The sequence below is a fragment of the Onychostoma macrolepis genome, chromosome 22, assembly GCF_012432095.1.
Source record: "Onychostoma macrolepis isolate SWU-2019 chromosome 22, ASM1243209v1, whole genome shotgun sequence".
NCBI lineage: Eukaryota > Metazoa > Chordata > Actinopteri > Cypriniformes > Cyprinidae > Onychostoma > Onychostoma macrolepis.
Genome location: NC_081176.1, coordinates 15,297,024 through 15,312,239, shown reverse-complemented (window position 1 = coordinate 15,312,239; position 15,216 = coordinate 15,297,024). Strand labels below are relative to the sequence as shown.

Sequence of the window (15,216 nt, the reverse complement as noted above, 5' to 3'; positions counted from 1 at the left end):
AAATGTATTAATAATACATACTAAAAATATAATATAATTAATATTCAAAAACATTGATTTATTAGAACAATAAACAATAAAAAAAAGATTAATCCCATAGTATTTTTATTTCATTTTATCTATAATATTAAAGTCACACTACATTTTTATTATTAAGCTGATGTTCCTGATTAAAACTGATCAAAAAGTCTGATTCCCCTAAACTGAATGATTAATATTTGCCTAAAATGGCTCAAATAATTGCCAACATTTAAAAAAAAAAAATATCTTAACTATGCCTATTGTGAAGAAGTAAATGGGAAGAGAAGGCTGCATTCTGGGTTAAAAAACTGTGGGTTCAGCCTTTTAAATTCTCTGTCATGTCAGAATCTGCATGGCGCAGTCATACATTTTTTATTCACGGCATTTGTTTTAGTATTAATATCTCAAGGGACTCGCACGCAGTCACATTTGTGTGGTGGATAAGTATCACCGGAGGATTATGGGTAACCGTGACATGCTTTAAGCTCTAAACAACTGAGGTTATTTCAGGCCTGACATCAGGCGATCTCTAGAGAGACGCGTGCGTGAGGTTTTGGGTCCCGCTGTGGCGCCTGACTTCAGGTGAAAGAGAAAGTCAAAGATGCTCCAGGGAAAGTGCGTCTATCTGCATTCGTGTGAATTATTCATTCGGAAAAGGGCGGGAACGCTGGCTGCATCGTTCAAGGATGCAAACTCATCATGAGTGAAAAAAAAGGGACAAAGACAGTGGAAACATTTAGCGTATTCACTCGTGCAATATTTTCACTTGCGTTTGTCACGCCTGAAACAGAATAGGTGGACGTTCGGTCCTATTAGACGAACAAACCTTTCTTCAAATTGTCAAAGGATTATGTAGAGAAACCAAGCAATGGGCTCCTATTATAGCACAACTGACTGAACTTAAGGTCATTGCACACGGAGTTCAAAAATTTTCGTCCAAAATTTTCGCACGTTAAAAAAGTTGCGTTGTGTCAATCACGTTCACACACTGCCTCCGAAACCTTCGTCCATCATAAAAAAAAATCAGATCAGGTTCGATTTTCTGCATTTTCGTATCTGTAACAATTTTGACGAATACGAAAAAATGCATACAAATATTTCGGACTCTGTTTGCAAGGACCTTTACTCGCGCGAAAAGTCCTGATATAATCAATGACTAACTACACAATCAATCTCTTATTTACGCTGTGTGCAGAGCTGATACAATAACTACTTTTTGTTGTGAGATATATTGCACCAAAATTAATTGCGATTAATTATATTATTGTCATTTTAAGACCATTTTATACCACTGATTAATGAAAGTATGACAATATAATAGCATAATAATGCAAGTACACTCTTTCAAAGAACAAAGAATGGTTATTCTTAAGAATATTTAAACACTGTAATCGGAACGTGAAAAACTATATCCTAAAAAAATAAAACTAATAAATAATAAATTAGGGATACTATCGGTCGATACCAATACCAATCCAATACCAGCACATTTTTTTTTTAAATCAATGTAGAATTAATGTACTTCTGTGTGTTGACCTGATCGTCACTTCTTTCATGCGTTAAACACAATCTACCAAATATAGACAACTTCATTTTAATGAAAAATAAAAAATATAATATAAAAATAACCTGTGATTGGCTACAATACTCAAAGTCGCAAAAACAAGTTGTAAATAAACTTGTGGTTTAATAATTCTGACCTATTTTGATCTCAAAGGGTGAGTTTTCACCGAAAGGTGAGGAGTTTGCATCAAAGATTGTTAAAAGCTGACATGTTCAGTTAATACCGAGACTCCCACATTTCTTGAGATTCACCTTTTTGCGCTTGCGGTTGTGCAGGTTTTGTTTGGTGGCGAGGGAGCGGATGGCGCTGACCCACGGCTCCTCCATGCGCTTGATCCGCAGCATCATCCAGCGAAACTCCTCGCGCCGCGACATCACGCGATACAGCTCGTCGAAACTCGTTCGGATCTCCGTCTGCGCAAAAATAAACAAAAGCAGTTTGCGTGAGTTGCGTAGAGTGTGAAAGTTTGTGTGAAGTTTGGTCATATTCTGGAGACCAGTGTTGGGTAAGTTACTATAAAAAAAAGGAATTAATTGTCTGCGCCGATGGGGCAGTGCGCAGACATACATCACTGTTAAGATAGATGTCCCTAATTCGAATCCTGATACGAGGACCTTAACCGATCCTCCACCCCTCTTTCTCTCTCCCACTTTACTTCCTGTCAACTCTACACTGTCCTATTATGATAAAGTAAAAAAAAAATAGAAAAAGTAATTAGTTACTAATTACGCCTTCACTGGTGTAATACTGTACTAACTACTCTCTCTAAAAAGTATTGCATTACTTCTTACTTTCTAAATTTAAGCAAGTTTATACTTGAAAGAACTAAAATGCAGTTTCCTGTCTATCCTTGTATTGTTTAACTTGACACGCAACCTCAAGCAGTTGAACAATACAAGTACGGACATGAAACTGCTCTTTTAATTCTTTCAAATAAATAACACAAAAATGCATAAATTATTTTTGAACTGAATCAAGTATTTAAAGAGAGAAGGTTACATTAAAAACATTAAAACATACATTTTAACATCCACTATTGCTTTATATAGAATTATTCTATAGTCAATACAGTATTTAATGCAATTACATTAGAAGTAACTGTAATTAACTGACAAAAAAAAAAAAAGTTTCAACTTTATCAATCCATTTATTTTTTTAAGGACACATTAATGGAAGTTTTGTCACACTGAATAATTTATCAATTTAGGATATGCATATTTTTATTAATTTAAAAAAAAAAAAAAAATTTATCCACAAACTACAGTAATTTAACCTTAATGATGTCTAATCCAGCATCTACCCCTACAACCCTTAAAAAAGGGATTTTTACAATTTTTTTTTTTTTTTTTTTAATTTATTTATTTTTAAGGACGTACGTTATGGAAGTTTTATCATATTCTGGAAGCTATATTATCTCCAGTGTATACTAACTTCATATATATTATATATTTTATACATACATAATTTAGAAATCTATTATACATTTTTAATATACTAATCCAACCACTACCCCAAAAGAAAATCTTTTTATTTTATTAACTAATTTATAAAATGCAAAGTTTTATTTATTTTAATTACATTTGAATGTTTCATTTTTAGATGCATGTATAGATGTATTTATGGAAGCTTTTTAAATTATTTACAAATATATACACTTATTTTTGATTAAAAATGTATTATTTATTCATTATTTTATTAACTTTTAATTTAATTTAATAAATTTTATGGACATTTTATCATATTTTGAGGATAGTTTTGTCCCCAAACCATAGCTGACCTGTGTATTCCTGTCGGCTTCATCAGCATTATTCTTGATCCTCCACGGCAGGCGAGGGCACCAATTTTCAACCTAACATACACAATAACAGTGAGTTAGCATGCGCCAGAGCTAATGATCAGGCATAAACCAGCAGAGCGTGGAAACACATCTTGTAGACATACTACATCTCATTTCTCTGAGCATTTACATATCAGTCCGCTCATTTAACTACCTGATCAATATTTAAATTACACATCGACTGCTAAAGAGAATGAGATGGTTGATATGGAAATGTATGCACGTCGCAATGACGATGCTGTACGCGCAGCTCTGTCTAATGGATTTCAGATGTTAACACACACACACACACAGTGTGGTTATTAAGAGACAGCCATTAATTTCAGATTGTTCCACAAAATTTCATTCGGAAGTCATTAAACACTCAAAATGAATTACAAGCTGCATTTTTACGATTTTGTCAAATTTCACGCATCACATCTTTTGTGTTTTATAGAGGATCATGTGTTTACTGTGGCATGGGGAGCAATTCACAACTTCCTTGTATGCAGAAACCACACTCAGCTAATAACGTTAAGGCCATTTTAACAAGGTTTACTGGACATGAAACCATATCATTTAAAATATCTTAAAGGAATAGTTGACCAGAAAATGGAAATTTGCTGATATTTGACTCACTCTCAGGTCATCCAAGATGTAGATTAGTTTGATTCATCAGAACAGATTGGGAGAAATTTAGCATTACATCACATGTTCATAAAAAGAATCCATTGCAGTGAATGGGTGCCGTCAGAATGAGAGTCCAAACAGCTGATAAAAACTTCACAATAATCCACAAGTAATCCACTCCAGTCCAATCCTTCAGGTAATGTCTTGAGAAACAAAAAGCTGCGTGTTCATAAGAAACAAAATCATCACTGAGGCGTTTTTTTAAACATCAAACCATTGCTTTTGGCCAAAATACAACTCCATAATCCATAATAACACTTCCTCCAGTGGAAAGGTCAATCCCATGTTTTCCTCTCACATCAAAATCCACTGACTTGGACTGTTTTCGCTTGCAAATTGTGCTGGATCTGTGCATATTTTTCTCTGATTCAGATGAGATGGCTTTTTCACTGGAGAAAGCAATATTATGATTAGAGAACTCGTATTTTAGCAACGGTCTTATTGATAGATTTGTTTCTTACAAACAAAGCTTTTTGTTTCTCAAGACATTAACTGATGGACTGGAGTGGTGTGGAATACTTGTGGATTATTGTGATGTTTTATCAGCTGTTTGGACTCTCATTCTGACGGCACCCATTCACTTCAATGGATTCATTTCTCCAAATCTGATGAAGAAACCAACTCATCTACATCTTGGATGGCCTGGGAGTACATTTTCAAAACCATCTAGCATCATGGTTTTATGTCAAAGTACCATGATACTGCCACATACTTTTCTCTGTACGTTTGAGCCCTAGATACATAACCATTAGGCCAATGTTTCAGACACATCTTACCTCACTCAGATAAATGAAGAAGGAACAGGTGGATCCATCCACTCCGTAGTTGCCGTAGCAGGGGTCCGAACGCCACATGTCCTTCATCCACTGTAGAGGAGGAAACAAAAACACGTTGGTTTAGATCAGAAATAATGCTACAAACAAACCTCAGGGGTTTTGTAAAACTACCAAGTATACAAAATCCACAGTTGATCTGATAAGCAGTTGTGCAGGATGCTGTGCATAAAGTGTGTGGTTTTATTTCCTGTCAAAGTTTTTCTAGCATATTTTTAAAGTTCTTAGATCAGCTTGACCTTCAGAAAAATTGGTTTCCTCTTCCTGTATCCAATTTCTTCTCACAGTGAGGCTCTCTCTAGGACGGAGAGGGACGTATTGATCGCAGCGTGTGGTTCAGATCACACTTATCGATCGGGGGTTTCTGAGAAAGAGCTTGAATTCGTATGAAGATGATACATTTTACATTGTCTGCGTAAAAAAACTGAGAAAATATGCAAACGCATTGTGTTTAATTTGCATATGTCTGAATATTCACATTTGTTTGGTGCATAAAAACCAAACTAATCAAATAAACTACAAAGTTGACTGAACACAAATTTAACAAATGGGTTTACCAAACAATTTGCATGGTAAGAGTGTAATTTACTTTTGTTTTTAAAACAGGTTTTGGTACACAAATAGCCAAACAAATCGAATTAAAATCACAGATTTTCAAAATTGACTGAACAAGAATTTAACAAATGGTTTTATCAAATGATTTGCAAATATAAGGCATAATTTGAATAAAACTTGACCTTCAAACTAATCCTTTAAAAGCACATTATCTTAAAAAACAACATTTTGTTAGATTCTTCGCGCTTTGGTTTAACAGATAAACAAAACCGTTTTGAGACGTTCTAACCCTTCAGTCTAAAGTCAAACAAATCAGTCAGGCTGTTCTCACTGTTACCGTTGTCACATTCTGGTTTTAATTCTGCATGATTTTAAGAGGATTTCCATATCGCAGGAATTTCCATGAGTTCTAAACGAAAGGACCTGTGATTATTGAGACGAGGCCAAGCTCGGGTCTGATCTGACTGAAAAGGCCGACCAGCTTCGTGTGCTCTGCTTGATGTTAAATCCCACGTAATTTGTCCCGTCTGGCTGCTACATCAACGTGCTGTAAAAATCCAGAGGGATTCATTCTGAGTATCAGGTGAGCTCATTAAGAAGACTGGCGTTCCAGGAAGGAAAAAGCATTATCACATGGTAAAACTCCATTCTGAATTCTTTAAAGGATTTGAAAAATCCACATGACGAAACACTTCAGACATGTGAACGCTAAACACTTCACACTAAGACGTGGCATATTACAGACCCCCATAAAATAAGAAAAAAGAAAAAAAGTATAAAAATTATATGTATCAATTTTGTAAAAACAATAATAATAATAAAAAAAAAAAATATATATATATATATATACATATATATATATATATATATATATATATATATATATATACATATATATATATATATATATATATATATATATTTATTTTTATTTTAATAATTATATATAGCCTATTTTGTATTAATAAATTATATAACCAATTATATAATTAAATAACAAAATACAAAAATATCCTAAATGATTGTATAATGATATATAAAATAAATATATAAATATATAACATTATTATGTTTTGTTAATATTTAATAAATATAAATTATACAGTATAATAAATACTTTATAATGTAAAACTCATTAAAAGCACACATTAAAAATCTTAAAGTAGAAATGAATTACAACTTAAGCTATATCAAATTGTAAATGTAATAATAATAATAATCATCATCATAATTATAATAATTTCCAGCCTCACATATATGGGCAACCAGATAAATTACTTTTATCGTCTAAATATTCTAATAAACAACAACAACAACAACAACAACAACAATGATAATAATAAATAATTACTATTAGTAAATGATAATTAATAAATTATTAATAATACCTTATAATTATAAATTAAGTATAAAAATCTTTAAGTAGAAAAGAATTATAAACCTAAACTACGTCATCAAACTGCGCACAAATATTTGTTAAAGTATTTTACATTAAAATTATACATTTATTTTATATACATATACACACACATACATACACGCACACACACACACACACACACACACAGGTGCATCTCAATCAATTAGAATGTTGTGGAAAAGTTCATTTATTTCAGTAATTTAACTCAAATTGTGAAACTCGTGTATTAAATAAATTCAATGCACACAGACTGAAGTAGTTTAAGTCTTTGGTTCTTTTAATTGTGATGATTTTGGCTCACATTTAACAAAAACCCACCAATTCACTATCTCAACTAATTAGAATACTTCATAAGACCAATAAAAAAAAAAAATTTTAGTGAATTGTTGGCCTTCTGGAAAGTATGTTCATTTACTGTATATGTACTTGGTAGGGGCTTCTTTTGCTTTAATTACTGCCTCAATTTGGCGTGGCATGGAGGTGATCAGTTTGTGGCACTGCTGAGGTGGTATGGAAGCCCAGGTTTCTTTGACAGTGGCCTTCAGCTCATCTGCATTTTTTGGTCTCTTGTTTCTCATTTTCCTCTTGACAATTTTCAGATTCTCTATGGGGTTCAGGTCTGGTGAGTTTGCTGGCCAGTCAAGCACACCAACACCATGGTCATTTAACCAACTTTTGGTGCTTTTGGCAGTGTGGGCAGGTGCCAAATCCTGCTGAAAAATGAAATCAGCATCTTCGAAAAGCTGGTCAGCAGAAGGAAGCATGAAGTGCTCTAAAATATCTTGGTAAACGGGTGCAGTGACTTTGGTTTTCAAAAAAACACAATGAACCAACACCAGCAGATGACATTGCACCCCGAATCATCACAGACTGTGGAAACTTAACACTGGACTTTGAGCAACTTGGGCTATGAGCTTCTCCACCCTTCCTCCAGACTCTAGGACCTTGGTTTCAAAATGAAATACAAAACTTGCTCTCATCTGAAAAGAGGACTTTGGACCACTGGGCAACAGTCCAGTTCTTCTTCTCCTTAGCCCAGGTAAGACGCCTCTGACGTTGTCTGTGGTTCAGGAGTGGCTTAACAAGAGGAATACGACAACTGTAGCCAAATTCCTTGACACGTCTGTGTGTGGTGGCTCTTGATGCCTTGTCCCCAGCCTCAGTCCATTCCTTGTGAAGTTCACCCAAATTCTTGAATTGATTTTGCTTGACAATCCTCATAAGGCTGCGGTTCTCTCGGTTGGTTGTGCATCTTTTTCTTCCACACTTTTTCCTTCCACTCAACTTTCTGTTAACATGCTTGGATACAGCACTCTGTGAACAGCCAGCTTCTTTGGCAATGAATGTTTGTGGCTTACCCTCCTTGTGAAGGGTGTCAATGATTGTCTTCTGGACAACTGTCAGATCAGCAGTCTTCCCCATGATTGTGTAGCCTAGTGAACCAAACTGAGAGACCATTTTGAAGGCTCACGAAACCTTTGCAGGTGTTTTGAGTTGATTAGCTGATTGGCATGTCACCATATTCTAATTTGTTGAGATAGTGAATTGGTGGGTTTTTGTTAAATGTGAGCCAAAATCATCACAATTAAAAGAACCAAAGACTTAAACTACTCCAGTCTGTGTGAATTTAATTTATTTAATACATGAGTTTCACAATTTGAGTTGAATTACTGAAATAAATGACCTTTTCCACGACATTCTAATTTATTGAGATGCATCTGTATGCACGCACTATCAACAAATATTTAATATACATTTAATATATAATTTTATTCTGCTATTTTAGCAACTTTTAGCAAACCTAATTTTTGTTCTTTTTCTCCTAATTATTATCTTCTTTTCTAACTTTCCCCAAAGGCTGTAATTCTTGCAGACTTTAGTAACAACATGAGTACTCTGCTCATAACTAACGCAAAAGCAGTTAAAAGCTTTCAAATATCTCTCAAAACAAATCAATATCTCTCTGTCTATACTGGGAATATCCCGCAGAGAGTCTTTAATTTAAAAAATCTGTCTGGATTCAGGATGGAAATAGTTTCTAAATAAAGTCCAATAGATGAGAAGCCATCATAGGACACTGACAGCATAAAGTAATTAAAGAGTGACTCAGATCGAGAAGCTTTCCTCAGAGAGCTGGATCAGAGGTTTGCGAGAAACACTCACCTTCAACTTCCCTTCACAATGCGGAAACCCGTCAAGCGAGGGTAGCTCGCATTTCTCCTGTGCTCCGTTCAGCAAGTCTGCACACACACAGAGAAAGAGAGAGAAGAACATAATTAGCACACAACAGTCCCAAAACGACAAATTTCACAGCTGAAAATCAACAAGATTGTTTGGCATGCAGGTCTCCGCCTGGAAGATCAATACCGTCCAATTATCGCACAATGCACTCTCAAATTAACTCGCTAACGCAATATTAAGTACAAAAGCCACATTGCGATTACAAAGCATCTAATAAGTTACGTTGCCTCATTTGAACTGATGAAAAACATCAAAAGGATGAAAAGAACCAACTTAAACGAAAAAACAAAAACAAACATACACCTAGGTTTAACTCATGGAGAGCTAAATGTTAACTAAGTCGTCAAGTTGCTAGCAGAATAAATTTGTTTGTAATTTGGAAGTAAAGTCATTTCTATTTAAATTTTTCCATTTAAGTAAATAAGTACATGGGAAATGTACCGCATTGACCTGAATATAAGAAAACCCTGATTATAAGACGACCCCCCCTTTTCAAGATGTACCTTTCGGAAAAAGGCTTTTCGAAAACCAAATCTTGTGATTTTTCTTAAATTATTTTCATATTGCATATTTTCCTAGTTAAATTTTTGTTTGAAAGTATTGTAAATATTGGTAAAATGTACCACCAATCACATTTTAAAATATACACTTTTTGATAAACCATAAAAATAACAGGTAGCCCATCTGAATTATATAACGATTAGGCTATCCATCTCATAGTAACCTAGAAAAATGTAATTATCAGTAGAAGTGAAATCTTATTGTGGTCTTCAAATCTGCATTTTAAAATCACTTACAGTGAAGTTTGGTCCCATCAGGCTAACATGGCAGTCACAACTCGTGCCGCTGTAAGGTTTTCTTTTTCTTTGTTTTCACTCACGATGTTCTAACATTACAAAACCCACATACAGTACATTACGTATTTCTTGACATGCCCGTTTTACGCGTATTTGGCGCCACCTATTATTGTGGGTGTATTATTGACATGTCAAAGTCTAGACCCTGAATATAAGACGACCATGTTTTTCCAGATGCATTTCCAAGAAAAAAACATCATCTTATATTCGGGTCAATACGGTATGTAAAAATTTGATTTACGAATGATTTGCACTTTTGAACTTTCTTTAAACAAACTCTATTGTGCTCCTGTTTCATTAAACAAGGCACAAAATATTTGTAAACAAAATTTAATTTACTTTTTATTTAATATTTAAAAAAGTAAATAATTGTAAATATATATTGTAACAGTCTAAGGTTAAATGCATTTTTAAAAGCAAGTTTTGATAGGTTTAAAACATCTTTAAGATAAGTAGCTCTTGTTTATTTATGTAAATCATAAAGTGCAAAATTTACTGCTAACTTCCCTTCAGACTGAATACTTCACAATCACAACCCAAAATCAACAAGCTTTTTTAGCACATGGGCACTCAGCCGGAGAAAGAGATCAATAATGCAGTTAACACGGCAAATTAACACAGTGTGAAATTAACACTAAGACCGAACACCCACATCTTGCCAAATGCATTCAAATGGTCTTCAAAAGACGTTCTGTTGCTGCTTTGCACTGCAGAAAAAAAACAATGAATGCAAACAAATTTGATGTAAAGGGATATTTCTCCCAAAAATAAAAATTCTGTCATTAATTATTCACCCTCATGTCATTCAAAACGTGTAAAACCTTCGTTCATCTTCGAAACACAAATTAAGATATTTTGGATGAAATCCAAGAGGTTTCTGACCCTGCATAGACAGCAACGCAACTGACAAATTCAAGGCCCAGAAAGGTAGTAAGGACATCATTAAAATAGTCCGTGTGACATCAGTGGTTCAACCATAATGTTATGAAGCTACGAGAATACTTTTTGTGCGCAAAAGAAAACAAAAATAACTTTATTCAACAATGTCCTTACTACCTTTCTGGGCCTTGCACATGTGCATCAGTTGTGTTGGTGTCTATGCAGGTTTAGAAAGCTCTAAGATTTCATCCATAATATCTTAATTTGTGTTTAGAAGACGAATGAAGGTCTTACAGGTTTGGAACGACATGAGGGTGAGTAATTAATGACAGAATTTTTATTTCTGGGTAAACTAAGCTTTTAAAATGGGAAAAACTTCGCAAACTTATCCTGTGTATAATACATAATAATGCATAAATATTTTGAGCCAAAATGTCTACTATTAAGGTTGATAAGATCAGAATTTATAGCTATCGTTAAAAATATCAGTCACGTTAGTTACATTATAGTTGTTCGTATTTTTTACTAGAAATTCTTCAAAGCAAACACTTTATGCAACAACAAAGGGTTGTTAAAAAATAAAACAAAAACAAACAAGAAAAACAATGATATCTAAAGAACGACTAAATGTTGACAACGTAATAAAAGAAAAAGTAATAAAGCTAAGAAATTTGTAGTCAAAATTAATTTTTCTAAATTTTTAATTTGTCTCAAATAAGTTGCTGTTTGTAATGTTCAAAACATAATATATTAAATGAAACATTGTCAAACAAGAAAAAGAATTGTTAACTTGTAAAATTGTTAGCATTTTCGTAAATCATAAGTATGCCCAAGTTTTACGTCTTTTGAACTGTCTTTTTATTTTAAATATCTAATTTTAAGGGTGATTAGATCTAATTACAATTTATTGTTTGTTTTTGTTTTTTATCTTTACTGTTCAAAGACAAGTTCAAAGCCACATTTCATGACTGTTTTTGTGTTTATGAAAAGAACTGGAAATCAAGCTTGTGTTAACAATATATCAGAAAATTGCATTTTGTTTATCTGGAATCTTCACTGTTTGCACACGGCATTATTTTACACATTATATCAACATTAAAAAGGGTTACAATGACAAAGAAAATGATGGCACAGCTTTATACTTTGAACTTTAACTTCTAACTGCCCTTTAGGGCCAAACAAACACAATCTAACCTAGCTTTTTCCTTTCTCTCAAACAGTTTCTGTCGAGCCATCAAATTCTGCAATCTCCTTCCTTCTGAGAAACTACTGATATGGATTTAGTCAACACATATGTCATGAAAAAACCTTGGACCATGAATGCACTATTTGCAGATTCGAAAGAAACTGATCTTTGGGGACACAAAGTAGGCACACATAATCTACTGTGCAAGCAAATGTGTCTCTCTTCCAATACAAACATGCACCCACATTCTGCAGACGAACCCTGATCCGAGTGCAGACTTTTACACTTTCACGGACGCTTTTACCTCTCAGGTGATTTACAGTAGGCGCCCGGGTGTTCCCGAGAGTAAAAAGCTCTTTTCAAGGGCACAATGGAGATAAGAGACCTCAGTGACTCAAGTTACCGAGTTTAAAAAGCCAAGCGATGTAGAATATCAAGTGTATGACATCATACTGCGGAGATGGCTATTGTCAAGCCTACGTGTAAGCATGTTATACATAAACTTTTAGGTTGAAAAAGCTACTTGTTTGAATGAATTTAACAGCTATTTGAGAGGTTAAACTTAGGCTAGATCATAATATCATAACTTGAAGAGATACAAAGTGATTTGTTTAATTTGTCTCGAAGTCATAGGATTCAAGCATTCGTTTGCATTTGAATCATCTTTGCGTTGACATCTAAAGATTAAATGTGCCGCCTGATGTTTTTGCCACTGATTATCTTCGCCCGTTTGTATTAGCTATGAAATCCCTGAAGAGATTAATCCATAGACTGTCAGGAGGAGATTCTTTAAGCCTGCAGCTCAATCAAAATCCATTGTTTTCAAAGGAAACGGGCCATAAGAGAGCAGAGAAAAGAAGGGAGAGGAGTCGAAACGGGACGAGATGAAAAAAAAAAATGAGAGAATAGTATAAGATGAGGGGAGTGTAAATTAGATGAGAGGGGAAAGCAAATGAGAGAACAGGAGACAAGGTAAGATGAGATAATATGAAGGAGGGTATGGGGAGAAGTGAGGAGTCAAAATGAAAGAAGATGAAGGGAGACGAGATAACAATGAGAGGAAATGATATAAGAGAAGATAGGTGAGGAAACGAGAGATTATATGAAAGGAGAAGACATACAATGAGATGAGACAAGACAGGATGAAAATAGACTAGATGAATTCAGATGAGGTGAGTTGAGATGAGAGTAACTGACAGGACATGATACAAGATGAAAGGAGAGGAGATGAATCCAGGTGAGACACGATGAGACGAGACGAGATGATACGAGATGATACGAATGAATTGAGGTAAGGTGAGACGAGACGAGATGTTACATGATGAAAGGAGAGAAACCCATGTGAGATGAAGTGAGATGAAAAGTGAGAAGAGGAATCCAGGTGAGATGAGATGAGACACAATGAAAGGAAAACACACTAGATAAGATGAGATAAGATGAGGGAAAACAGGGCAAGCTGAGATGAGACATGATGAAAGAAAACAGAAGACAAGAACAGATTAGACGGGAGGAGACAAGACCGTATGAGTGGACTGGAGATGAGAAGAGACAAGAAGAGAGTCGAAGACAAAATGAGAAGAGAAGAGGAGTTGAGTTTAGATTAAAAAAAGGAGACAAGTAGATGGGGAGGAGAAACAATGAGATGAAAGGAGACAAGATGAGAAGAGATGAAGGGAGGGGAGACGAGGACAGAAACTGCAGTAATGTGAGGGTGTTAGCCATGTGATTTCAAATGATTTGATTTGCAAGGGCTAGATCATCTTTCTGCTCTCTCTCTCTCTCTCTCTCTCTCTCTCTCATAAAGCAGTAAGACATGACGGCGCTGCAGAACAATGGCTGGCCGCAACCTAAATAGAACTGCACACATTAAGAGCACATCCTGTAAACCAAACAAACACCCCACTGAGGGGACACCAAACAGTAAAGGATGTACACGTCATTAACAAATTCACATTGCTTAAGGTCACACGCTAACAAACAAAGAATTTAAACCACTTTGAGAGTCACATGACACAAGAGTCATGGGGGAGAAATGACAAAAATGACAAAAATGACTCGAGCCTAGCCGAAACATAGCCCAAAAGGCAGAAAATGAGGGATGACTATAAAGAGACGACAAAAATGAGCTGTGAAATTCGCCTCTGTTCAGCTTGATGTGAACGCTTTTCGATCGCCTGGTTGGGTGTATTTAACATACAAAGGCAATTTAGTTAAATTAGACCTTAATTGGGCTTAATTAGACATGAACTCCCAAACAAACCCTGATCTGTTTCACACACACACACACACACACTGGACACACTTGTCTACCGCAGAGAGACTGTTTTACAACACAGAATCCAACAACATGAAGACCCACTCAAGGCATTCTGGGATGCATTGACGCCATCGGTACTGATACTGACCAGGTTTAAATCCATGCTGAATTTCAAATAGCATAATATACTATGCCTACAGTCTCTGTTATATGTTTTTATAATACTACTATGATAATGTGCATTTCCGAATTCAGTCCTAATTTGCATACTATGCGTACTAAATATTATGCAATACTGGAATTGGAGTCCCCAATCACACTACCCTTAAAAGTACCCCAAAGTTGGATGGTATACTATTTCCTATGGATTTCTAAAGTATGCGCCCATTTATGCATTATCAGGCTAATGTTACCCACAATCCCTTGCGTTACTTAAGAGCAGACTGTCTGTAATGGTTTTCAATTGATTTTTTCTTCAAAGATGAAATTAGACGAGAGAAGAGGACCGTGAAATGCATTATGGGATGCTGTGACACCGCTTCTAATGATAGTAGCTTAACCTGATTAGAAATGTGCAGGATTTCCATACTAAATAGTATGCGATGTTGGAAATTTTATGTTGCAAAACAGTACGCCCAACTTACGCCACGGCATACTATTTCTAATTTTTGATGTGTGCAACCCACGAAAGTGGACTAGTTTGCAACATTTTCAGAGTGAATCATATGGATTTTTGAAGTGTGAATACATTAGGCTATTTTTACCCACAATTCTCTTAGCGCTACGAAAGTCTACAACATTTTTTGGGAAGAAAAGTTTTCGAAAAAAATGACAGAAATCGGATGGATTTGTGATGCGTGTATACATTTGTGAACTTTAAGCTAATATTACCAACAA

General features: G+C 34.9%; 1 protein-coding gene across 1 annotated transcript in view; it reads right to left on the bottom strand.

The window, feature by feature from the left end:
* Positions 1-15,216, bottom strand: part of mgat5 (alpha-1,6-mannosylglycoprotein 6-beta-N-acetylglucosaminyltransferase) — a 76,850-nt gene that overhangs the window by 23,991 nt on the left and 37,643 nt on the right. Inside the window, exons 4-7 of the mRNA XM_058760511.1 lie at positions 9,063-9,139; positions 4,868-4,957; positions 3,363-3,434; positions 1,837-1,998 (exon numbers count right to left, since the gene is read on the bottom strand). Of these exons, the coding sequence (XP_058616494.1) occupies positions 1,837-1,998; positions 3,363-3,434; positions 4,868-4,957; positions 9,063-9,139 (401 nt within the window). The remainder of the gene's footprint in view (positions 1-1,836; positions 1,999-3,362; positions 3,435-4,867; positions 4,958-9,062; positions 9,140-15,216) is intronic.